This window comes from Phyllostomus hastatus, unplaced genomic scaffold (genome assembly GCF_019186645.2).
Source record: "Phyllostomus hastatus isolate PE091 unplaced genomic scaffold, TTU_PhHast_1.1 phas_contig_40, whole genome shotgun sequence".
NCBI classification, from domain to species: Eukaryota; Metazoa; Chordata; class Mammalia; order Chiroptera; family Phyllostomidae; genus Phyllostomus; species Phyllostomus hastatus.
This window is the reverse complement of record NW_025333872.1, coordinates 40,708,104-40,735,130: the sequence shown is the minus strand read 5'-3', so window position 1 is coordinate 40,735,130 and position 27,027 is coordinate 40,708,104. Positions and strand designations below refer to the sequence as shown.

The following is a 27,027-nucleotide window of genomic DNA, read 5'->3' as shown; positions in this document are numbered from 1 at the left end:
CACAGACTATTTCTAGGTTCCTAGGGGGAGGTATAAATGCCCATTTACAATGTCTTCTTCAGAGATGAGTGTCCATGCTATCATCAGATAAATCACATAATGGCAATAAAGTTGGCATAGAATTCATTTAAAAATTAAGTACATTTTGTACTACTTTCATAACCTTTGGAAATTAATTTCTGATAAAGTCTACATAATCAAATTATCTAATACCTTGGTATCTTGTCTGAGAGTTGTCCATAACTGTAACACATAATGATACAGGATAGAAAGCCAGTGATGAGGTTCAGAAATAGTACGTGGCTTTTAAAATGTTATCTCCTACATATCAAACACAATGAAGGTATTGTACTTAGTGGTTATTTAAAAGTCCTTAATTCACTGTTTCTGTGAGAAATACAGGGTATGTTAAATTCATGTCATTTACTCAGCCATTTCCAGTTCCTCCCTGGTTCTTCTTTACTTATTTCCTATATACAATCATGATTAAATTACCTGATACGCAAAATGCTTTCAGAAAAGCTTGGCACGTAGTAGTCACTAAATCTTATCATTGTTATTATTGTTATTATTTCATGTGTTACATATGATGCTTAATGTGTCTTGATTGTAGAGACTCTAAAATATGGTTGGGTTTAGCAAGTTCAATCCAGTACCCCAGGGAGGGAGAAAGTCTACTATGCAAGGTTTCTTCTATATTATATTTTTATTTTGGGGAGACAGAACAGGCAAATCATCTTAGATATAATCACAGTGACCAAAAATGTGTTTGGAAGACTGTGTGTGTTTGCACCTCTATATAAATGTTACCAATGATTACCTGAATTGTGAAACTTAGAGAATAAATTTAAAAGAGTTTTGGAAGTCTACTACAAAGATGTACTGATTAAAACAGCTCCTTCTCATACTATATTACCTTCAGGCTGGTAAATCACTTGCAATATGATTAAAGTATTTCACTATATATTTTATTTTTATAACAATGAATCCGGTATGCCCTACTTTCCTTTGCTTTGTTATATACATCATTCATTCCATTCACTTAAAGCATCATCTTCATGTCCAGTTGTTTCTGCTGGTGATCGGTCCAGAGAAGCTGAATCTTTACGTTTCAATGAAGTCCTCTCAGAAGGCATCCTAGTTATTGAGGCTTTTGCTCCCCAGAAAGACTTTACTGCCGCCCTGGGAGATTAAACAGAAACAAAAAGAAAATATCTCTTATAGGAAATAAAAACTAAAAATAGATTAACATTTAATTTTCTCTCTAGAAATATAGAAGTGCCTCCTTAGTCACAATTTATTTTTAGTGTGTGATACATCAGTTGCCTTGTGATAGTAGAGTCCTCAATGTAATTCAGTGTAATACTCATATAGGTATTAGAAATATTCTCATATAAATACATTGGTAGGTGACAATAACCAACGTTAGTGGTTGTGGTAATTGCAACTGGACAAACATTTATTCAACAAAACTGTTTAAGCAACTACCATGTAAAATTGTAAAAACTGCATTTAGAAGCTCTCTCATGGATGGGAGGCAAGTCAAGAGATTAGGTAGCCTGTCTGAGGGCAGTCGCAGCAGGAATGAAGGGAGTTAGTTTGAAGACACATGTGACAGGCATTGTGGTCAAGGCTTTGGATTCATCTGACAAGGGAGGGGCTGAGAGGAGGACATCGACCAAGGTGAGACTCACTTTCAGCCCTTCACCTACCAGTTTATAATTATGAAGATCAGTACAAAGATCACAAATATGCACATAACAACTCCTATAGTCAGCACAAAAACCAGGACTGCATCAGTGTCTGGTCGTCTTGATCTTTTCATCTGCAGCTCTAAAGGGAAAAACACATACCTGATGGTTATTACTACTGGGAAAAAGTAAGTACAGAGCTAAATGGAAACTTTATGTCTGAAAAACAATCCTAGAAATATACAGAAAGAATTAGTGGACAGAAAGTTATAAATTAACTTGCTCTGCACATTCAAAATGTCCTTTTCTGATATGTAAGAACTTGTCTTTGACAATGAACATTCTGGTACCCACCACTGGATACTACCAATAACCTTTTACTATCCATCTATTTATTCTTCTATCACATCTTATTTTTTTATGCATTTCAGAAAAATTCACTGATGTCTGCACACTTCCCAGCAAAATTCTTCAAGTAGCATATAATTACTTACAGTTTATTATTTGCTTATATTTTTTCTTTTTGAGGTAAAATTTCAAATAACTTACACCATGATCTTAAATGTACATTTGTTTAACTTTGGCAAATGCAAACACAGATGTAACTTAAACCCCTATCAAGACACAGAATATTACTATACCTCAGAAAGTTCCCTTGAGCCCCTCCCAGTTAGTCCCTGCCCCATCTTTCTGAGGCAACAACTATTCTGACTTTCTCTTCCAGTGTACACTGGTTCTGCCTGTTCCAGAGCTTCATGGGAATGGAAACATGCAAGTATAGTATGTATTCTTTTGTGTGGGTTTTTAAAAATCAGTATGATGTTTTAGAGATTCACCCATATTTGCAAATGCATCAATAGGTTTGTTTTCTTTTCTTTCTTTCTTTCTTTTTTTTTTTTACTAATGAGTAGTATCCCTCAGTTTGTTTATTCATTCTCTTATTGATGGGCATCTTGGCTGTTCCAGTTTGGGGCTATTATAAATAAACTGCTCTGAACATTTTTGGAGAAGTCATTCTGTGAACACACATTTTCATTTCTCTTGGATAAACATGTAAGAGTGGAACAGCAGGGTTACAGAGTAGAGGTACACTAAGTTTTCTGAGAGACTGCAAGATTTTTTCTTAAACTGTTCATAATGATTGTACATGTTTTATAATTTTTCTCCCAGATTTTGGCTGCTTATTCATTTTTCTGATGATTTCTTTTCATTAACTGAAGTGTTTAATTTTGGTGAAGCCTAATTTATCAATGTTTTCTTCTATGGTGATTGTTTTCTGAGTCATATCCAAAAATCCCTTGCCTACTCCTGAATCATGCAGATGTTCTCCTATGTTTCCTTTTTAAAGCTTTACGGGTTTAGCTTTTACAGTTAGGACAATAATAATCTCTGACTTTGTACATGTTGTAAGACAGCAGTTGAAGTTCATCGTTTTTCACACAAGTATCCACACACCACTTTTGACTCAGGCACCTTCTCCCATGTCATTATGCTCTTCCTATAAATAAGTCAAGTAGAGACAAAGCCATTCTACCATATGTGTTATGACACTGCTGCATTGCAAATTGGTGAAAAGCCCATTTACATCAAGTATTACTTACTTTGTGCATTATATAGCACTTTCTTATGGCTCTTTCCTGTCCCCAGATCATAGAATCATAAAAGACTTAACTGAGGAATGACCAGATGTAACTATTGAATCATACTGGTAAGTAAATCAACATCCAAGGAGGTTTAATGATTTATGCAAGCTATGTTTTATGTATTTTTATATTTTAATTTTGGTAAGTACCATTATATCAGAAGTAGTCTTCTGTACGAGCAGTCTCAACTGCTTATTGTCTGAGTGTTTCTTTCTATTTTTTAAACATCATGGAGCATAATTTTCCATTTTCCTTAGTAATTCTGGAGTTATATACTCAGTTTAGTGATCTCACTAAGTAGTGCCAAGTATGACAGACAAATTACATCATATTTATAGTCCAACATGGTTGAATTTTAAAAATCTTTTTAGTTTTGATAATTTTAGGTTTATAGAAGCCATGAGATTTTTTAAAGCTCAAGTAAAAGATATCCTTTTGGATTAAAACCTGAGAAGAAATGCAAAATTCTTTTCCATTTATCTACTACCCTATAATACTAGCCAAGATAGGGTGAGGAATGAGGGGTATGAAAATTTTAGTTCATTTCAATAGTAGTCTCCTTACAGGGTTCATTTACATTACTTTTATAACTAAAAACAAAAAAGGCTGCATTTCCTATTGAAATTTTCTAATTAAAAACACGCTGCGTTTTTTTTAGTAAAACTCAGCTTATGTTTTATTAGTTTCCTAGGGCCATCATAACAAAGTACCACAAACTTGACTTAAAAACAAAGGAAATTTATTATCTCACAGTTCTGGAGGCTGAAATTCTGAATACAAGGTATTGGTAATGCCATGTTTCCTCAAAGGATTCTGTGGGAGGGTCCCTTCTCTTCCTCTTCTAACTTTTGGTAGCCCATGTGTTCCTAGGTGGAGGTGGCATAACTCTCATCTCTAACTCTCTTGAATGTATTTGTGTCTTCACATGGCATTCTCCTCTGCCTCTCTGTCTGTGTCTAAATTTCCCTCTTCTTATAAAGACACGAGATATATTGGATTCAAGTCCCACTCTAACATGTAAGATCCTATCTTAACTGAATTCATTACATCAGCAATGACCCTATTTCCAAATATGGTCACATTCTCAGGTTCTGGGAGTTAGAACTTCAAAATATCTTCTTAGGGGACACAATTCAATAAAAAAAAATGCTTAATTATGAAGGACAACTATTATAGAAGTGAAAAATCTGATATACAAGGGAATGGATGGGAAATTTTCATTAACTAAATCATATTTACCCTAAAAATATTCAATTTTGTATTTGTTTCAAGCCAGCACCATATTGTGGACATTTATAACCAACACATTTGTTTGATGTCTAAACATGCAAAGGGTCTGTCACAGTAGTGTATCCAAATGTCATTTTAAAAGAAACTAATAGGTCCAAAATATTCTGAAAACATTTTATCACTTAACTAGTGAATTCATTGAGATGGCAGAGCTACCCCACCAGCCCTAAACTGCCATGACAGAGAAGTCAACTCTGTCTCATTTAAGGGCTGACGTTTCGGTGTCTGTGTGCCAGCCCTCTGTTTACACACAGTCAAATGCACGACGCCCTCTGATTATGGGAGGAGTTAACCAGTGTGCAGTCCTAACAAAGGCCAGTCTATGGGGACAAAAACCAAGAATGGTTCCTGAAATCTATACCTTGATAACCAACTCACTGGTTTATTTTGTAGTTTGACAGTGTTTGATTCTTTTTTGACTTTTACAGCACTTTATTGAAATTATCTTTTTAATAACACCTGATATCCCAACACAGGAATAAGATTATTAGCTTTCACTATCAAGATGGTTTTTTAAGGACACTACATAACACACCAAAGAAAATTACAGTTTATTTTTTAAAACCATCCCCAAAACAGTTTAGCTTGTTTTCAATTCAATATGTATCTCAAGACTACAGCATAAATTCTTTCCTTGGGATTAAGAAATCCATGAACTCCCTTTAAAATTACAGGTAACTTTTGGCATGATTGTATCTGCGGGCATTTTCCAAGGAAAAGCCTCCTGAGCCTTGACCGGATTCTAAAAAACCCTGTAACCAAACCCCCATACTCCCAATAACAAAGATGACAACAACAACAAAAATGGTTAAGAAATCTGAACTAGTGGAAATAATTATTTGGATATATAAGACATCACAGTTTAAATCAAAAGGACATGTACATGGATCCATTTTTTAAGAGAAGCAGTTTCTGACATGTGAAACTATGTTCAGGACAAGATTTGCCTTTTGTGATTGACACAGATTGATGACTATGATTGTTTCATCAAAAATATTTTCTTCAAATGAGTAATTTTTAAGACATGCCCTGATATAACACTTCTTAATTTTATTTAATTGTACCAAAATTTTTATGAGCATTCATGAGAATCCCAGGTATTGATTTTTACTTTTGTGATAGAAGTAAAAGTAAGAATATAATCCAGGCTAGAGGACTGTTTTTCAGGGATATTTCAGGAATACATCAGTTTCCCAAGTACTGCACGTCTGACTTCACCTTAAGAAAAAGAAATGGAGCACTGCTTTGTAGAAAAGTGTAAGTGATATAAACCAGTGGTTCTCAAACTGTGATCTCTGCCAGCAGCACCTGGGAACTAGTTAGAATTGTAAATTCTTGTGTCGGCCCTGTCCGAGAACTAGGGATCTACTGAATTGGAAACCCTGAGAGTAAGACTAGCCATTTGTGTTTCAAGAAACCCTACAGGTGATTCTGATACTCTTTAAAGTTTGAGATAAGCAAACCAAAACATTGCTGGGCACTTACCATTTGATGTATAGACTGTGAATTTAATAGATGCTACTATTTCATTATTATCCAAGGTATCACACTCAAAAGCCAAGGGATGAATTTGCCTGTGTACTTCCAGGATTGCTGAATCATTTACAAGTATAATGGGTTGCTATTTTAAAAGAAATAAAGTATCAATATTCGACATGCAAACTTAAGATCAGGAAACAATTTTATTTCCTGTAACCAAAAAAAAAAAAGTCACTGTCTCTCAGTCTAGGGCAGTAAATTATGCACATGGATTTTGGAGTCAGACAATCCAGATATCAAGTACCAATCCTACCACTTCTTGCTTGTGTGACCCTGAACAAGTTACTCTCTGCATCTCAGTTGCTTATCTGTAAAATGGGTATAATGATAGAAATTACTTCATAGAATAGTTATGTAGGTTAAAAGAAACACAAATATTTGGTATATGTCTGGCAGTTAATAAGCCCTCAATTAATGTCATTGACTATTATCATTAATACAATTCCTATGTGTACAAATGAAAACCTTGCTTCCAAAATAAAATACTTTCTAAAAAAATGAATATTTTTTAAGTTTGGATAATAGTTGATCCTAAAACATAAGTGAGTAAATAATAAAAAAATTAAATTCCAATAATAATAAAGTATTTTAACTTCATTTTTGCAAACTCCTTTTAAAGTGAAAGTTTCTGACAGTCATCAAGCACTGAGAAATACATTTTACCACTCACTAGAGAGCACCAAATTACATACATTCATTGCTCACCTGCTCTGGCCTTAGAAGCTTCCAAACATATTTGAAACGATTTGCAGGAGTTGTATGAACACATGTCAATCTGACACTATCAAGACTTTCTGATAGTGGTTTACCCCCTGAAAAAAAATTAAATACATAATACCACTGAGCAGTGTAAATTACGTGATTACTTTATGAACAATACTACTTTTAAAAGCCACCTCCAATCTTAAAATCAATTCTATGCTGGAAGTTATCAAACTTATTATTGAGAGTTTGAGTGAAGAAGAGCAGGGAGGAGTGATGGATAAAAGATAAAGTCACCAAAAGAAGAAGGTAGGAGATACCATAGCTATCTGCTCCTTCTGCAAAATAAATTGTGGAGAAGAGATATAGTATGAGCAAACAACTCAAACTCTATTAGAGACTTTGAGATCTACTAGTGGCTTCCAGTTTCCTGGTTACAGACCCCCACTAGATATAATGAACTCTCAAACTAGTGTAATTTGATATAGAACATCATTTAAATTTTAGGATTACCAATCTACTGATAAAATGTCCTGACCAAAGTGTTAAAAGCATTTTACTATAGGATAGTCTTGACCACAGACTCAGTAAAATAAGGTTATAGTGTATCAGAGAGAATATATGTTAAATTTTAGACATCAATGAGAAATGTAAAGAAAAAGCAGAAAGTTATTCAGAGGTATAACTATCTAGAGAAGTGGAATTTTAAGTTTTACTATGATTTCCTTTCAGTGTATCAATTCCACTCATGACAACCTGAGGTTAAGGATATTTCCCCAGAGTAAACTCTACCCCCTTCAGTCTCTCTCCAATAGAGTCCAACTCACAGCCACAGTCTACGGGTCCACGGCATTCTTCCACCCGTACAACACACTTAGATTCACCTCCAGGGCATCCATTTGTTAATATAACTTCTCTAATACCAACACCTTTGATAAAAGAAATTGGCAAATGTTTGAAAAAAAGTGAATTCCACAGAACTTTTTTTATCATCTAAGTCTTTTTTGAGACTTTTCTCCTAATTTCAGAAATTAAATTCCCAAATTCTGGTTGATAACATTTAAATTTTTTAAGCCCCTCATTTTGAATTATTTCATAAAACAGCATTTCTGAGAGTTACATGTAACATGAGCCCTTCTGGATGTTACCATTAGAAAAAGAATTCCATGATTATATACATTTACCGATGATACATTCAATAAAATTAAAGGGACATTTTTACTACAGAATTTTGGGGAGAATTTTAATATACTAATAAATTAACATGTTATTGTGCACAAATTTTCACTGATGTAACATGTAAAAGTTTTACATTTTAACATCTTTGAAATTAGAATGCATCTTAGAATTGGTGGCATATCACAAATTGGCAGTACTTTTCTTTATGGAGGTGCATAAATTATGCTTCTTACAGCCAATAAGGTTTTAGATTGAATGAAATACAGTAGTACATAGAATGTCCCAAATTTATTTGACCATAGTTTTAGGAGGGATAAGGGAGCTTGAAGCTTCTGGGGGAAATTCCAAAATTACATTTTAACATAAATAAAGTTTTTCAATATTTAGATTTTACATGAAATATAGCAGGAAAAACTATTAATGATCAAATCTCCATTTCCAACAAGATACTCTCTTTAGAATTGCCACACATTTTTATAACAAGATATCATCCTTTACTAACTGATCTCAAATCTCCACTGAGTTTGTCTTTCATCACCAGAATTGAGGGAGATGATAAAATGCTTGATCAGCAACATGTTGAACATGTACTGGGATAAATAACTGCAGATGAAAAGGGGGCCACATACCAAACCTGACAAGCCCAGAGGAGCCTGCATGGATGGCCTTGTAGTTGGGCCTTACAAACTATCTACATAAGATGGTCTGAACATAAAAATTCCTAACTAAAAACAAATCATGGTGGGTAGACACATCTTAGGCCTGTAGTTTCTTTGACAATGGTCAATCTTTACCTTTAGTGAGCCTATTATCTTTCTGCATGTAAGATAACATATCTTTAAAATGTCAAAGTAATCATTTCCAGATCCCTCAAGCCACAACTGCAGGCCTGAGAGCACAAGACCACAGAACCATCATTGTTATCTCGTCCCCTTTCCCTGCTCCTGCCATACCATCTCTGTGTATTGTAAACGCTAATTACTGACTATCCTATACCCACCAATGTAAAAGAATTATGTTTCCCTATTTTTCCCTTTTTTATCCAGTCGCAGAGAATTCCCCACTTTGCTTTCTCCTGCCCTCTTAATCTACCATCAATGGAAGTCATGCACCGTCCTTAAGTCTCCTTCTTTTATTCTAATGTATAAAATAAGCTGCAATACTGGCATTCTCCAGAGCATTTTCTCAATCTGCTGAGATTTTGCTTCCCAGCAATTGTTGTCAGTTTGGCCCAAATAAACTCATAAAAATCCTCTACAGGTTTGTATATTTCTTAAGTGGACATGACCTATGACAAGACTGTATAGTCACAGATTAAGGAATTATCCATCTCGATTTCATTTGCTAGAATCCCTTTTCCAACCCCTCATTTATGATTTACAAGATGTTAATCATGAAATCCATTCTCAAAGACAAAAAGAAGTTGAAATCTAGAGATGGCTTACAATAGCACCTTCTCAAAGTTTAGTATGCATGCAAATCACCTGGAGATCTTACTAACATGAAATTCTGATTCAGTAGGCTCTGAGATTCTACACTTCTAATAAGCTCCTAGGCTATGTGGCTACTCTCTGGACCAAATTTTGAGTAGCAATGGAGAGGATTCCATATAAGTAAGGACATGGAAGTTCAAAAGAGGAAAGGTCTATTTTGATTAAAAGAGGAGCCTAAGAAGGACTACAGTATGGTTCCACTTGAATTTATGAAAGGTACCTCTCTAGAGGTACACATTTATTCTGAAATGCATAAAAAGCTTTACAAGGAGATGTCTTATGTATTTATTTATTTAGCCAAATACAGTTCACTGCAATGATGTGTATAGGTGTGAGATTTTCTTTAAGTCCAAGTAACACTTAAAAATCTGCCTGTGTGTTCCAGAAAAAGAAAACTTTTTCACTGCTACAATATTGTTTTGGGAGTTCCAAAAATTTTTTCATTAAAGCATTTTTTCCTCTAAATAGTTGTCATAAATTGAATATTTTTAAATATTTAAAAAATATTTTAGATGTAAAATGTTCTCTTTTCCGGTTTATTTTTTCTTCTTAGAACTTATCACCATCTGACATATCACATATTTTACTTTTGTTTATCACTTTGCCCCAACTAACATATATACTCCTTGAAGGCATAACTTCCTCTGCTTTGTTCAGTGTTGTATTCCCAGCACCTATAACAATGCCTGGCACATTGTAGACCTAAATAAATAAATAATCTAAAATCCCCCAAACAGAAAATCATTTGTTGAATGAACATATATATATAATGCATAATTTCTGAAGCACATTTTTAAATAATAGCATAAGAGAATATATCAATTAGTAGAATTGTCATAAAAATCATTCTCATGAAAATGTCTCCCCTTGTACCCACTTAAGTGCCCAACTCCACGAGTTCCACAATATCTTCTGCCAAATTATTTCCATATCAAAAACAATGTGACCAAATAAAGCAAGCATTACTTGTTAAAAAAAAAAAAGGAAATGTCTCAAGCAACAGAAGAAAGATATAAATTGCAAATGAATAATCACAGGTTTATTAAATGGATTCTTCTCATTTTCTTTCATTCATTAAGAACTTAAGGTTTAAAAAAAACAGGCTGAAAGCTATCTCAAGAGACAGAAAGTGGGACAGTTGTTTTCAGGGCTCAGGGGGAGGCAAAGCGGAGAGTTAGTGTTTAATGCATGCAGAAGTTTTTGGGGAGATGATAAAAAAATTCTGGTGATGTATGTGCTTAATGTCACTGTGTACATTTAAAAATGGTAAAAATGTTTATGTTAGGTATATTTTTCCACACACATTCACACACAAAAGCTATCTCAAACATTTTAGGTATAATTTTTGACCAAAAAAATATTGTTCTGATCTAGATCTGCATGGATTTCATGTCTTTTCACCCTCTGGTTTTTGTCTTTCCCTTCCATCACTGTCTCTTTTTTCCTCAAGGCAGATTCCATTTAAAACAAACTTAATTTCATTGTGAATTATCTATTTTCTCAGCATGCTACTCTGTAGTGGTTCTGAAAAGATGGTCTTCTAACCAGTAGCATCAGCTTCATTGGTGAACTTGTTTAGAAATATAAATTTCTCAGCCTCCCCGAAGGCCTAGTGAGTTACAAACTCTGAGGAGGCCCAGCAACCTGTGTTTCAAGAAGTCCTTCAGGAACTTAGGGTGAACAGTTAAGTTTGGGAAACACTGGTCTATTTTAGAATATGTGTTGCCTTAATTTCACCATGTCAGAGATTTTATGTCCAATTTCTCTTTATGGAATGATCAAAATAAGCCATAGTCCTTGAATATTATCTCCCCCACAAAACCAATATCTCTTTTCTCCACAATAAGATGTATAAATTGGAGAAATGTAGAATTTAGTATAGACTATTAAAAATAAGCAAATTTCTTGATAGATTTGCCAACACAGTATGTGAGAAGACATCTGTGAGATGCATGACAAGATTTTTCACCTTCTGAACATTTGTGAGAGAAATAAAGTTGTACTTTGGTGAAGGCAGTGCATGTGCCAAAAAATATAGGGAGCTGGCTTCATATAAGTCTTAGAGATTACAAACTGATACATCCAGCCCTCTAAAGCAATCAGATTATGTTTTGTGTGTGAATTACAGTCATTAGAAACAGAAATCAATGAAGGATGAATAAGAGTATGCAAATTACAAATAAAAAATTGTCACATTATTTTTACCTTTCCTCCCCCCAAATTACAATATTGTTTATGTGCTCTATGCTACTTACCACATGTAACAGTGCACATCCCATATTCTACTTCTTTGACTACTTTCATATTTGAAACTAAACATAAAACACAAAGACACATCATTTAATCACATGAAAACTTTTCTAGTGAAAGATTCTTATTTGGGAATGGAGAACACAACTACTTATCATATGGGAAGCAGACATTTTTAAAGCTTTATTAAATCAGAAAAGCAATACTACTCCAAGTACATCTATTATTATTTAAATCAAAAGAAGCTTAAACCTTTAAGCTAATAAATTAAGAAATAACTTATAAAGAAAGTTTATATTAAACCTTATATATAACAAAAATAATTTTTCATTAGTTTAATACACAGTAAGTTTCAAGCTCTATAGAAGGTCAGAAAAAACACAAAAAAGCCAGCTAATCATAAGGCCCAATTTTTTTTTCCAATTCTCTATTTCCAAAAAAATTGAGTGTTTCATTTTTGTCCAAAACAGAAGTCTTTATATGAAGTGTTCATTAAAATCATGTGATATAGATTGAGTCTATTCATTCTCAGTTTAAGATGGTAAATTATTCCTATGAATTTACTTCAACACTTTATTAGCAGGATAATCTAGGAATATACAAGTATTTGAGTAGATATTGTTTTCAAATCACATGAAAAGGTGCCTCTTTTTTTTCTCATTGTTCTGAAGTATTGCATGAATTCCACTGGCTTTAGTATATAACCAATACTTTATAGTTCAGATTAGGACTAAAACCTCAAAGGAAAAAAATATTAAATGAGGTGTTAGAAGACAATTTTTAAAAGATATTATATCCTGAGGCAACAGTATTGCATGGGAAAATCCATTGCAATTGGAGTCTAAATTGCTGCTTCTACCACTAATTAATTAGCTGTTTTGAGTTTCAGTAAATTACTCAAACTCTGTCAGGTCCAGTTAACCCTTCTGTAAAAGTTAAAGAGGAGGACCTACCTCATTTAACCATTGTAACAATAAATGAGGGAATGTGTGTGAAAACATTCTGTAACTTGTTTAGTGTTATAAAAATGCTTAAGATATAACCTCATTCACACTTTTTTGTACTTATTGATTTCATATAATTGTAAGATTTTTTTCTATTTTTGACTGCAAGACAGTGTTTTCATGAACACTTTTATTATATACATATATGCACCAAATGCAGTGCCTTGAATATATAGAAAGCATTAGATGTATTAAATATTGACTTTGTTAAATAAATTATTTGGGTTATCATGATCAATTTTGAATTGATATTTTTACTTGAAAGGATTAGATACTTTCTACTGAAACACTATGAAATATAAATTAAAAGCCAAATCTTGAACATAGAAAACACAGGTAGGAAAATGTGTACTAGATTACTTTTAAATAAAGCTTCTTTTCAAAAAACATTTAAAAAACCAATTAATCAGCTCTACTGGTCACTATCTATGCTATGTTGGGAAACTTACTTAACTTCTACTAACTTTAAAGAAAAATGAGATTCAATCAGGTTGTCTCCAAAGTTCCTTTCAACTTTGATTATTGATATCCCATGAGGTCATTCATGACCTTTTTGATGGGGATCCTACAATAATTGGTCAGGGAAATTATATTTGTCTGGACTTCAGTGTAGTATTTGTCAAAATTTCCCATTATATACCTATGAGGAAAAAGGAAAAATATGATCTGCACATCAGCATGATTTTATGTGTAACTTCTTAAATAGTAAGATATACTGATGCTAATTAATCAGTGGTATCAATGTGGTAGGAGTCATGTGTCACAGGACTCTGGCCTGGTCAACATTTTTATTAATGACTTGATAATGCTGATTTCATGCTGACTGAATCTGTGGACTCTGCAAAACTAGAAAAGATAGTAAATATGTTAAAAGATAAATATGGATCTAATAATGACAGGGCAGAATACTAGACAAATCTGACAAAATGAAACCATAGAGAAATAAAGTCTTGTATGTAGAGCTGAAAAGTCAACTGTCCCCAGAATACTTCACAGGTGAAAATGAGAGTTCAATAGTGAGTTTAATAGGGATCAAGAGTGTAACAAGGGTTCCCTAAAAATCTACTGGGTCTTAGACTATGCTGATAAAAGCTTGGGGTCCATAATGACACAGCTAACAATCTTGCTTTTTAATTATGGCCAGATCCTGAAATGTTCTCTTCACTTTCAGACAGGATACTTTAACTGTTGGTATATACCATCAGAGTTCAATTTAGATTTTTTAGTTTCTTTTTTTAAAGTTGATTTTTAAGGTTGGTAGTTCATGATTTTTAATTTCTTAGAGGACTTCCAAAGAAAAAGGGAAAATACTGTATAGTTATATTTATATAGGATACAACTCATTTTATAAAATAAAACTCATCCTACCTTATGACTATTAGGTCTGTTTTTGGTCACTTTTATAAATATAAAAGTTAATAGTAAATTTATAAATCTTAGATTTATAGTATCATAATATCAGTGATTTTTCCTATATTCTGAAACATTTTGTTATTTCATCAAACATAATGATGGTTTTCGGGCTTACTTATCAATTATTCCCAACTATGTTTTTTAAAAAAGACTAAAATAATAAAATGGAAGAATAGTTAGAATTGCCTAGAAGGATGACATAATTGTGAAATAAATCAGCTATTACATCATCCTTTGTTTTCTTATTGCTTTGTATCATATCATCTTTCAGGAAGATATAAAAGAAGTTTAGAGGTACCTTTCTCATAGTCTATTTTCAGCTTTCATTGAACACAATTGAGATTTTAGAATTTTTTTACTTCCTTTTGTCTTTAATGGCAAAGAAAAGAATATTGACAGAGAAAATATTTTACAGTTATTGGATGAATCAGAAGATGAACATAGAGAAACAGATAACAACACTTTGGATGCTAATGCTGATGGTAAAATTGACCGCATAAGCAAAATTAGAGATGATATCTTAAATGAATATCCTAGATGAATTCTCTAACTCAAGAATCCATGAATTAACATTATATTTCTAAGAATGAAAAGGATACATGACATTCTTATCCAGTTAGTCCTTTCAAAAGAAAGGACTTGATCCTGAAATGTTTTGTGAAAATGAGCCAGACCATACTGTTTTGTTAAAAGGATACAGAGAGCATGCCTCCCTTTTTAAAGCTGTTTATATACCAAAATTTACTTGTTAGGTTTGTAAACAGACAAATCAATGGCAGGCGTGTATACAAAAGTGAGTGGGGGAAAAAAACAGGAGATGTAGAAATGAATAAAGTCATTGGACCAATAATTCTAATTGTTTATAAATCTAAGATGAAAATGTTTTTGCAAATACAGAGAAAGAATATGGCAGTCTTCTCTTCAACAAAATATGTGCCTTCATAATTTTCAAAAGTATTGTTTTGACAATGCAAGTGCAAAAAGAACAAGAGTAATAATAATAACAAAAATTTATTAAAGATGTACTTGAAATCTGGAATCAGTATTTACAAGATGGATGTATTTCAGATTCATGCATAACTGATGAGCTTTTAGTTGTACTCAAAGTACTTCATCCATACATCTTCAAAACCAGGAAAAATGAACTAAAAATTTGGGGTTTTCCACATTTAAATTCTTATTTAAATTTCAAATAAGTTGTTTTCACTGTGCCTTTATTCTTCCTTTTGAAGTTGTTTGTAAAACACCTTAAAAGTAAAAAACAAATAACCTAAATGTCCAATGGATCATAAATGGTGTTGAATATTTTTATACTGGTCCACTGAGGATTAAGAGGGACTTCACGAAATTCTAATAATGACCTGGAAATATTCAGATCTTGGACACCTCAGATTATTTAAAGTTCTGGATTCTAGTTTCTCCAGGAAAAAGCAGCTATGCGTGAAATTGTATATATAAAATTCCAGAAGGACATGGACTCCCTGAAGCTCACCAAAAAAGAAATGGAGAAAACTGAGAGAATAAATAACCTTCCAGCATTTGAATTTGAATCTAAGGCATAATTCCATTACCTAGGTTTACCCTAAACTCCATTTAGCATTTTCCACCTAGAACTATCACTTGACCAGTTTAATACTAAAAGTGTCAATTCAATTACTTTTAAAACGAATGTGAAGCAGTAGCTACTATGCTTTAGAACATGTTGTTCTCTTCTCTAGTCCTTTTCCGTTTTCACATTTCCAAAGTCAAGGACCTCTCCAAGCTCTCTGTAATGTAGTAAGCAATAACAAACCTGGGTTCCACCCTTAACCTCAGATAGTTAATTTCTTTCTGTCACAGAGGGTCACTATCTGTCATCAGGAAATAAAAGAAGGGCTGATAAATATAGCACCTACTCTATATGCATAGAAGATGTGAGACTGCCAAGGATATTAGAAGAATCTCAGCTGGGTCATTTATGAGGGAAGGGAATCATTCTCCTCTAGATGGCTGCAAACCTGCAACTGACCTTTTACCTACCAGCATGTGAGTTACGAATCAATATAACATGTACAACAGCGTGTCAAGTTTTATTGCTTAATGAGCCAGCAGAATAAGGCAAATTTATGTACCAAGCACAAGCTCATTCTCCCTTGGTTACCATGTTATCATCTAACAAAGCCACTAGTTGGATCCCTTGATAGGTGTTTTCTAAGGCCATTACTCCTTTGCGGTTGGAAATTGAATGAATAAACCACCAAGCTGCAGAGATGCTCAAGGTTGGGGCTGCAAGACGCTGACATGGGACTTTGGGAAGTTTTGTCAGCATATTGATCTACCTAGATGTGTAACAACGAGGGAAATTCTGAATTCCATTGTGTTCTAACATAAAGCACAAATATAAAAAGAAGAAAGACCTCAAACCGTCTAGAACTTAAAAAAAAACTGCAGTGGGGAAGAAAAACTGAGGGGGTCAAAATAATTTCAATTTGTGAAAGACCACTTCTGACGCCTACCACTCAAAAAAAAAAATCTTTTTAGCAGTACCTCTGTAGCAACTTCTATATATGGGATTGTTCAGCTTGCTGTGTCCCTGGAAAATTAACGTGTCTTTCTTCAAGGCCATTATGTGTGTGAGAAATGTATAAATTCGGGGCTGTTGGCCGAAGAGCTCTACAAACATTAACAGGGATCATTCTCACTGTCCTGGGACAAAGAGCTGGGCTTTGCCCTGAACAGGTGCCTTTGTCTCCACCAAGGATCCTCCCACCCTCACCATCCTCCTCGGTCTCAGGCGGGGGGATGTGCTCAGGCTCGCCGGTGTCGGTCACGGTCTCCTCGGCCTCGCTCTGGTTCTCGTATAGGTTCTCGCCCTCGCCTTCGCCCTCGCCTTCGCCCTCGCCCTCGCCCTCGCCCTCTGCGCGGGCCAAACCGGGATCCTGGAGGGCGGTGACATTGGTCCCGCACGCGGACTGGATGCCCGCCAGAAACAGCCAGCCAACAGCCAGCAGCAGTCTCGCGGAGCTGCCCGCGCCCCCGGGCCTCATGGTTTTCGGCCCCACGGCCGCCCAAGGCTCAGTCGCAGCCGCCCGCTCTCGACTAGAAGTGCGTCGAAGAAAGGAGCCGCGGGTCTCCGAACCCCCTGCCCCCCCTTGCCGCACCCCGGCAACCACTAAGGCGTCACAGCTCGACACTCGCGCGACCGCCTGGTTCTTGGCGGGGGAGGAAAGCGCGCAGACCCGCCTGCGTCGCGCCTCCGCCTGCGTCGCCCAACTGGGCCACTTCTGACCGAGCCACTTCCGGTGTTCTCGACGTGTTCGCGGCGCGTCTCTCAGCTAGTGAGGCCGGAGTCCGGCAACGCCCAGGCCCAGTTCCCTCATCCTGGGTGCACAGAGACGTTCTTCCTTCCTACCTGTACTGTCCGAGCCAGACTCCCTCTTGTGCGACTCCTTTTACACTGACTTGGTTTCGAATTCCTTATGCAGAATATCCAACTCCGTTTATATCATGATGGATTGTCACAGCCTTCTTGAGAATGGTGCCTCACACTGCATTCATTTCTGCAGGTGAGGATTCATTTATAGAAGATATGGGGTCGCACTTTATTTCCTTGACCTGAACACTATTATTAAAGCAGCTCAAGCACGTATTTACATCTTAAGATTTTGTGCAGCGCCTTCAGCTCTGCGTGGGGCTTCCTTGTGCTACATTAAGAGCTGGGAGAGAGGAAGGGAGGAAGGAGGGTGCAACTATTGAAAAAAATAGTTCTCCATTCTGTAGTTGGAGAGCTGATGCTTTTGGAACCAAATGGACGTATACTTAGGGGAAAGTAATTTTCTCTTCCAGGATTAAGTTTCTAAGAGCAGAACTTCTCCCCTCTTTTTTTGTTTGGCAAAAACTCCTGTGTTGATCTTACATTGTGCTTCTTTCTTTTACCTTTGAGTTCATGAAAAGAACAAGTCCTCTAATATTCCTTGGTTACTGTAGAACAAGGGTCTCCCACGCTTATTCTAAACCCAACTTACCTGTTTTCCTTTTTTGTTTAACGAATTCCTCCAAAATAGATGTGCCCCTCACCTTGCATTCTGAACACTGGCTCCAGGTGGCAAACCTAAACTCAAAGTTTCTGAACTCAAAGTTTTCCCAAAAATCTCATGTTTATTTATAATATGTATAATACATAAAACACTTATTAAAATGGCTAAAAAATTTACTGACAATACCAAATGTTGGTGAGGATTCAGAGGAAGTGGATCGCACATATATTGATTGATGGTGGGGATGTAAAATGGTACTGTTTCTCTGAGTGGCTGTACCCCTGTTGTGCCCTCATTCTCTGGCCATAATTTAAAACTGTATTACACAACGGAGCACTTTTGTGATAGAAACTGTTGGAAGTCCTGTGGATTTTTGTACATAGGAATAGTGGTTTCAAATAGTCACAGTATAACCTCTCAATCTATCAGATGTTCATTAGCTTCTTGTCTTATTCCAGCCTTAGCCTTTCCCACCCCTTTATTTTCTCATCTAATGGAGCTGCCCACAAAGGCCTTTCTTTTTAAAGGCCTTCTTACAGCAATGAGAATTTACAAGGTGTTAAGAAAAGAGTAGTACCCAAAAGATGTTCTCTCTCTATTTTAATAACAAGAGTTGAAAAGGCCATTGAAAATTAAATAATGTTCTACAGAAATATAATCAGCATTTTGTGAAACAAGTGTCACATTGTTAATGTCTTGATAAAGGGCATATAGTACTCCCAAATTTCTCTATTTGTGGGGCTGTCTAAACTGTATTTTCTAAGATTGAATAAGGTACCCTGTCTGTGATTATAGCTGCATAGCCATATTCAGCTACATGTGCCCCAGGTTAATACAGAAAACAGAATTTTAGAACTCGCCCTGGAGTTTTGGGTTTCCCCTAGGGTTTTTATGATCACTTAGAGAGAATCTATATTCAGCTGTTATTGTGGAATATTATATCCTTTTGGTTGATGGTGCTATGGAGTTCTTTTATATCTTTGCTGGCTTCGGTCTGGTTGTTCTAATGCTAAGAGAATGATGTTTGATTCTCCAAGTATGATTTTGGTTTGTCCCTTTGTTTTTTCAGTTCGTTCACTTTTTCCTACTTCATACATTTTTCAACTTTTGCATGGTGTATACACATTTAGAACTGCAATATCTTCTTGGTGGATTGATCTGTTTGTCATTATATAATGTCAATTCCATTTCCTTAATTCAGCAAGTCCACCTGGCTCCTCCTGACTTCACCCTTCCTGTGCCACAGACTGGAAACTCTCAAAGCAATATGCTAGGGCAACTGTAGGGTCATCTCATTTGTTTCCCATCATTCAGGAATAGCTGTACTTTGTTGCCTGATGGTTTAGTGTTTTGAAAACTGTTGTTTCATAATTTTTACTGTTTTTTTTTGCAGGGTTGGGGTGTTTCTAGAAGTGGCAGTGTAAAAGCAATCCCCTTCTTATTCCATCTTTGGTATAAGCTAAAATCTCAATATCAGTTTTAATACTATTGAATGTAGCAGATTCCTTCCCTGCATTCCTGTTCTTTAGATGACAGTCTAGGAAATTTAGACCTTCAGACATCTCCAGTTGAATACTATGAATAAGGACTGAGTCCAACTTTGCATTACAGTTCAGGGATAAGGTTAAATCTCACAAACAAGGTTCTGTGACTCTCGTGAGAGCCAAGTTTTATAGCTGTTCTGACTCCACATTTTCTGTATCTCAAAAACCACTTTTGATTCAGTGAGTAGAGCCTTGTCTCCAAATGATTATCTTTAATAGACTAGTAGGTAGAATAATTTCCTTATAGTAGCCAAGTATTTAGGGAGAAGTGACCAATAAACATCATTATTAGACATTTCTAAACATTAGATAACTTTCCCAAGTTTGAGATGTCTTTTCCCTCCAGTAGATCTGGGTTGTACAAGCTTTTTGCAGGTAGTGTGTGATAATCAATTATAGGTATAGGAGGTCCTTGAACAGTGTAGTTTCATTCAATATTGTTTCATTATAATGTTTATGAGAAAAAAAATCTATTCCTATCCAGGACTACTATCTGTGTGGAGTTTGCATATTCTCCCCATGTCTGCGTGGGTTTTTTCTGAGTATTCCAGTTTCCTTCCACATTTCAAAGATGTACATGCCAGGTTAATTGGTATGTCTAAATTGTCTTGATATGAATGTGTCTCTGTGTGTGTGTGAGTGTGCCCTGTGGTGGAAAGGCATCCTACCCAGGGTTGGTTTCCGTCTTGTTCTCTGTGACCCTGAACTGGAATGAATAAGATCGAAAATAAATACCATTTGTTTTTATTAATTTTTCATAGATGTATGTAAAGCTTACATTTATTTCAATGTTTAATGTTAGAAGTGTTTTGGGTCTTTATTTGTAGAATTGGTGGTGATTTTGTGACCAAAATTGTGGAGTAGGAAGTTAACTCTTATTTATATCAATTAGCCTATGGCAAAATTGGTTTTGTAATATACATCATTTTGCTTAAAGTCAGTTTCTAAGAACCTACTGACAACATTAAGTGAGGACTTACTGTACCTTTCAAATACAGTGCAACCTCAGGATTTATCTTTATTTCATTCTGGAACTTGTGAGGTGTGCCAAAACTAATCAGTACCGAACAACAAAGCATGTTCTATTGCAGGGCATCATCATGGCTCATACCAGTTCTAGCAAATGCGAAAAGTCCCAAGTAAGCACCAAGTACAGGGTTTGATGAGTTCTGAAGCCAATGAGCACTGAAGTATGACTGTAAATGAATCATGAACACTTATCACCTGAACTTTAAATTAATATTTTATTTAATAAAGATACTTTTGTTTGTAGATGGAGTATCATGATGGTATTGGTCCCTACCCTCTTAGTATAATTTGTCTGAACATTGTGTAACATGATAGGGGCATTATCCATCCTTTCCAAGTTTTTCACAAGAAATTTTTCGCACCAAACTTAGGATTGGTTAACTGAAATAGTGGTGCATCTTTTCCTTTTTTATTTATAAAATACAGTTGATGAAATTGTGAATAATGTTTTCAGGTTGTAGATTACAGATAGTCTTATTTTTAAAAAAACCTTGTATTAATCTTATATGATTATTCTTGACTTGCTAAGTAGACTATACTTACATATAAGAAGTCATAACCATTCTAAACATGTATGCACCTAACAACAAGGTATAAAAATATGTGAGACAAAAATTGTTGGAACTGAAAAGATAAATACACAAATCCACTACTATAGCTGTAGACTTCAATACCCCTTTTCCAAGTAATTGAGAGATCAAGCAAGAATATAAGATACAGTTGGCCTGAATAGCACTATCAATCAGCCGTATCTAATTGTTGACATTTATGAAATACTCCACCTAACAACAACAAGATACACATTCTTCTCAAGCTCATCTGGAACATTCACCAAGATAGACCACATTCTGAGCCATAAAGCACACCTTAACAGATATTAAAAAAATTAAAATCATAACAAAGTATGTTCTCAGACCACCATCAAAGTAGAAATCAATATAAGATAGCTGGAAAGTGATCAAAATATTTAAACATTTCACAATACTTTTCCAAATAACACATAAATTAAAGAATAAATCTCAAGAGAAACTTAGAAATATTTTGAACTAAGTGAAGAAGAAAATACAACTAATCAAGATTTATGGGATACAGTGGCAGCAGTGCTTAGAGGGAATTTTATGTCAACAGATCTAAAAATTAATAATCTAAGCTTGTACCTTAAGAAACTAGAAAAAGAAAAAATTAAACCCGAAGTAAACAGAAGAAAATAAATAATAAAAAACTAAAACAGAAACCAATGAAATTGAAAGCAGGAAATCAACAAAACCAAAAGCTTTGAAAAGATTGATAAAATCAATAAACCTCTAGCTAGGCTAACTAAGGGAAAAAAAGGAAGAAGATACAAATCACTAATACCAGAAAGAAAAAAGGGGTCATCACTACTGATCCTATGAACATTAAAAGGGTAATAACAGAATATTATGAACAACTCTATGACCACAAATTTGACAACCTAGATGAAATGGACCAACTTCTTGAAAGACACAATCTGCCAAAATTTAAACAAGGAGAAATAGATTACCTGAACAGCCCCATATCTATTAAGGAAATCGTATCAATAATTAACGACCTGCCAAAATAAAAAGCACCAAGCTTAGAGGGGTTCACTGGTAAATTCTACCAAACATTTAAGGAAGAAATTTTTCTTTACAATCTCTTCCAGAAAATAGAAGCAAAGAGATCACTTCCTAACTAATTCTATGAGACCAATATTATTCTAATAGTAAAACCAGACAGATACATTACAAAAAAAGGAAACTACAGACCAATAACTCTCAAAAAATAGATGTAAAAGTTTTCAACAAAATTCCAGGGAATTGAATCCAACTATGAAAAGAATTATACATCATGACCAAGTGAGATTTATTTCAGGTATGCAAGACTAGTTTAAAATGCAAAAAAACTCAATATAATCATATCAGGTTAAAAAGGAAATATCACATGATTATATCAAGATTCAGAAAAATATTTGACAAAATCTAACATCTATTTATGATAAAACCTCTGAGCATACTAAGAATAGAAGGAGAACTTTCTAAGCTTGATATAGAACACTTATAAAAACCCTATAGCTACTTAATGGTGAGAAACTGGATGCATTCTCTCTAGGATCAGAAAGAAGGCAAGGATGTTGGCTCTCACCACTCATATTCAACGTTGTATCAGAAATCCTGGCTACTGCAACAAGACAAGAAAAATAAATAAAATTAAAAGTATACAGATTGGTACAGAAGAAATAAAATGTTCACAGATTATCTAAATGTCTATATAAAAATGCAAAAAGGATAAATTTTTTAAAATCCTGGAACTGATAAGCAATTATAGCAAGGTAGCAGGACACCAGGTTAATATACAAAAGCCAGTTGCTTTCTCATATACTGGCAAGGAAAAATTGGAATTTGAAGTTTTTTAAAATCTTCCCTGGCTGGGTAGCTCAGTTGGTTACAACATTGTCCTGATATGCCAAGGTTGTGGATTCAGTCCCAAATCAGGGCGTATACAAGAATCAACCAACGAATGCATAAACAAGTAAAATGACAAATTGATCTCTCTCTCTCTCATCAATAAATAAAAAATGTTTAAATCATTTACATTAGCACCAAAAAAATACTTAAGTATAAATATAAGAAGATATTCTAAGATCTATATGAGATAAACTATGAAATTCTGATGATAGAAATCAAGGAACATTTAAATATGTGGAGAGATGTTCCATGTGCATGGATAGGAAGACTTAATATTTTCAAGTTGTCAGTTCTTTCCAACTTAATCCTTAAATTCAACACAATCCAATCAAAATCCCATTTGTGGATATCAACAAACTAACTCTAAAGTTTACATGGAAAGGTAAGAGAACCAGAGTAGCCAACACAGTCTTTAAAGGAGAAGAACAAAGTTAGAAGATTGACACTACCTGACATCAAGATTTAATATAAAGCTACAGTAATCAAGGTAATATGATACTGGCCAAAAATAAAGGATAAATAATCCAGTGGAATGGCAGAAAACCCAACAATTATAGCCAATTGATTTTTGATATAGAAGAAAGGGTAATATTTTCAATAAATCATTCTGGAAAAAAATGGTCATCCACATGCAAAAAATAATGCAAAGTAGGTCTTAGGCTTAAATATAAGATGCAAACTATAAAACTACAGTGTATAACACTAGAAGATATCAATAACATAGAAAATCTAGGTGACTTTAGGATTGTCAATAATTTCTTAAATATAACAAAGCCTAATCCATGAAAAATTGGTAAGTTGGACTTCATTAAAATTTAAGAACTTATGCTCTGTGAAAGACATTGTTAAGAGAATGAAAAGACAAGCCACAAACCAGCAGAAAATATTTGCAAATCACTGTCTGATAAAAGACTGGTATCCAAAATATACAAAGAACTCTTAAAACTTAACACTAAAATGACCAACTTGACTTAAAAATGGGCAAAAGGTCTAAATAGGCACCTCCAAAGGAGATACAAAGATGGCAAATAAGCATATGAAAATATACTTGACTATATACTTCTCTATATGTCACTAGGGAATTGCAACTTAAAAAACCATATATCACTGCATATGTATAATTCAAAACAATGAAACACCAGATGCTGGTCAAGATGTAGAGCAACAGGAACTATCACTCTTTGCTGGTGGGGATGAAAAATGGTATGGCTGCTTTCGAAGACAGTTTGTTAGTACAGTATTTAATATGCTAAGTAAAATAAGCCAGCCAGAGAAAGACAAATACCATATGATCTCATTTATATATGAAATCTAATGGGCAAAATAAACTAACAAATGAAATAGAAACAGACTCAGAGAGAGAGAACAGATTGACATCTGTCAGAGGGCAGGGGTTGGGGGACCGGGTGAAAAAGGTGAAGATCTTAAGGAAAAAAAAAAACCTTGTAGATAATGTTATGATGATTATCAGAGGGAAAGGAGGTGGGGAGATGTAGGAGAAAGTAAAGACGATTAAATGGAGATGGAAGGAGACCTGACTTGGTGTGGTGAACACACAGTACAATATACAGATTATGTATTATAGAACTGTACCCCTGAAACCTATGTGATTTTATTAACCAATATCACCCCAACAAATTCAATTTAAAAAGATTTTAATCACACAAATAAAGAAATGCTCAGTAAAATTTTTAAAAAGTAAATGAAAGACTTTTAATACCCTCCCCACAAAAAGAATTAAACATACTCTTACCATGTTATCAACCAAGGAGCAGTTGAGCTTCTTGGTACTAACTAAAAATGAGTTTAAAATCTAAGTCCACACAAAAACCTGCACACAGATGTTTATAGCAGCTTTATTCACAATTGTTAAAACTAGGAAGCAAAAAAGGTGAATGGATAAATACATTTGGTACATCCATTCGTACAGCAGAATATCATACAGTAATGAAAAGAAATGAGCAGTCAAGCCATGAAAAGGTATGGAAGAAACTTAAATGCTTATAAGCCAATCTGAAATGACTACATGCTGTATGATTCCAACTATCTAACATTTCGGAGAAGACACAGCTATATAACATTCTGGAGACAATAAAAGGATTAATGGTGTCCGAGTTTCAGGGGAAGGGAGAGATGACTAGAGGGAGTACAGGTGATTTGTGGGGGCAAGGAAACTATTCTGTACTCTACTGTAATGGTGGATACATGCTAAAACCCACAGGATCTACAACACAAAGAGTAAACCTTAATGTAGACTATGGACTTTATTACAGTGTATCAACTTTGGCTCACTAATTATAACAAATATACCACACTAATAATGCTAAATGTTAATAACAAGGGAACTTGGGTCAGGAAGGGAGGGTGGAAGTTCCCATACACCATATGGGAACTCTCTGTACTTTCTCTCAATTTTCTGTAAACCTAAAACTGCTAAAAAAATAAAGCATATTAATTTTTAATTAAAAAAGAAAGTAAGAAGAGAGCTGAAGTAGGGAAAACAGTGAGCATAAGGCTGTACTCCCAACTTTTCTCAATCTGTTCATGTTGGGGGGGCGATCATACAGGAGGCCTTAGCTGCCTCCAGCCCTACTCAGAAAACTATAAAGCACACTATCTCAACACATCTGCAACCCACTTATGGCTTAGGCCACAGAACACCTGTTGGGAAATTTTGCTGTAAGAAAGCATGAGAGAAAAAGTGAATTTTAAAGATAGTTTAAAGTAGTTTCATTGTGAGAAATCATGAGCTGTATACTGATTAATTAGCAAATTTCGAAATAATTACTTCTGTTCCTGGCAAGATGTGGTGAAACTGGAATGTTCTAACAATGCAGGTTTCATAGTAAGTTGTTATAGTCCTTTTCTAAAACAACTTATCCGTAAGTTTTCAAAACACTAATAATATTGCATATACTCAAATTCAATAATTCCATTATTGGTAAATTATGCTATGGAAATGAATTTAATGAATTAAATTATTGCATAAAATGTTTATTACAAGATCATTTATAAAAACAAAACATGGAAATGATCTGACTACTCATGTAATAGGAGAATGATTAGGTAATCTTTAATGGGCTCAATGGGATATGATGCAGACATTAGGAAGATAGATTATAGTTGTGATTGTTAATAATCATGATTACAGTTATTTCAACAAAGTACTATATGAAAAAGAATGAATAAAGAGTTTCAAACATCACATCATGTTCTTCTCATTTAACCTTCACAAGTTTGTCCACACTTGCCCTGTAGCTTGGAATAACTGGATTACTGTAAAAATGAAACTGTATAAACATCATATGTGAATATACAGATACTGGCATAGCACTGAGATTGAAAGGCCACATGGTGAGATTTAGGATTTTCTTTTCAATTTTTGAATTCCTATCATTCTTTGTACAATAAATATTTTATCTTTGAATGGTGAACAATGTTACATGTCTCCCAGTTTATTGGGGATTTGAGAGACTTGAATGATTATCCTTGAACAGTCATCATGGCAGTACCTACACTGGCAGAAAAAAAATTGAGAATTGAGGTGCTTATCCAGATAATTTAGCATCCTGCTCATGCTCCCAAATAATCACTTCTTAAAAATTATATAGATAATTGAAACATTTATTTTCTCTCAGATTAAACTTTCAACTCACTTTCTCGGTTAAACTCTGTTAAGCAATGCTTCTCAAAGTTTAATTGCATACGAATCACCTGGGGATCTTGTGAAAATGCAGGCTTTGATTAGGTAGTTTTAGGGTGGGGTCTG

The 27,027-nt window shown here is 34.6% G+C and overlaps 1 protein-coding gene across 1 annotated transcript; it reads right to left on the bottom strand.

Annotated features, from left to right (window-relative positions):
- Positions 1 to 1,025: 1,025 nt before the first annotated feature.
- Positions 1,026 to 17,230, bottom strand: SPACA1 (sperm acrosome associated 1). The gene is made up of 7 exons (XM_045844254.1): positions 16,960 to 17,230; positions 11,793 to 11,849; positions 7,693 to 7,794; positions 6,869 to 6,975; positions 6,110 to 6,245; positions 1,713 to 1,833; positions 1,026 to 1,182 (listed from the first exon to the last, which is right to left on the bottom strand). Exons 1-7 carry the CDS (start codon positions 17,228 to 17,230, stop codon positions 1,026 to 1,028), a joined length of 951 nt encoding a protein of 316 aa, XP_045700210.1.
- Positions 17,231 to 27,027: the final 9,797 nt, after the last annotated feature.

Coding starts and splice junctions, on each gene's coding strand:
- SPACA1 (XM_045844254.1), bottom strand. CDS start 17,230: ATGAGGCCCGGGGGCGCGGGCAGCTCCGCGAGACTGCTGCTGGCTGTT. Junction 6,976..7,692: donor TGGACCCGTAGACTGTGGCT/GTGAGTTGGACT, acceptor ATTTTTTTTCAG/GGGGTAAACCACTATCAGAA. Junction 1,834..6,109: donor CACAGTCTATACATCAAATG/GTAAGTGCCCAG, acceptor TTTTCCCTTTAG/AGCTGCAGATGAAAAGATCA.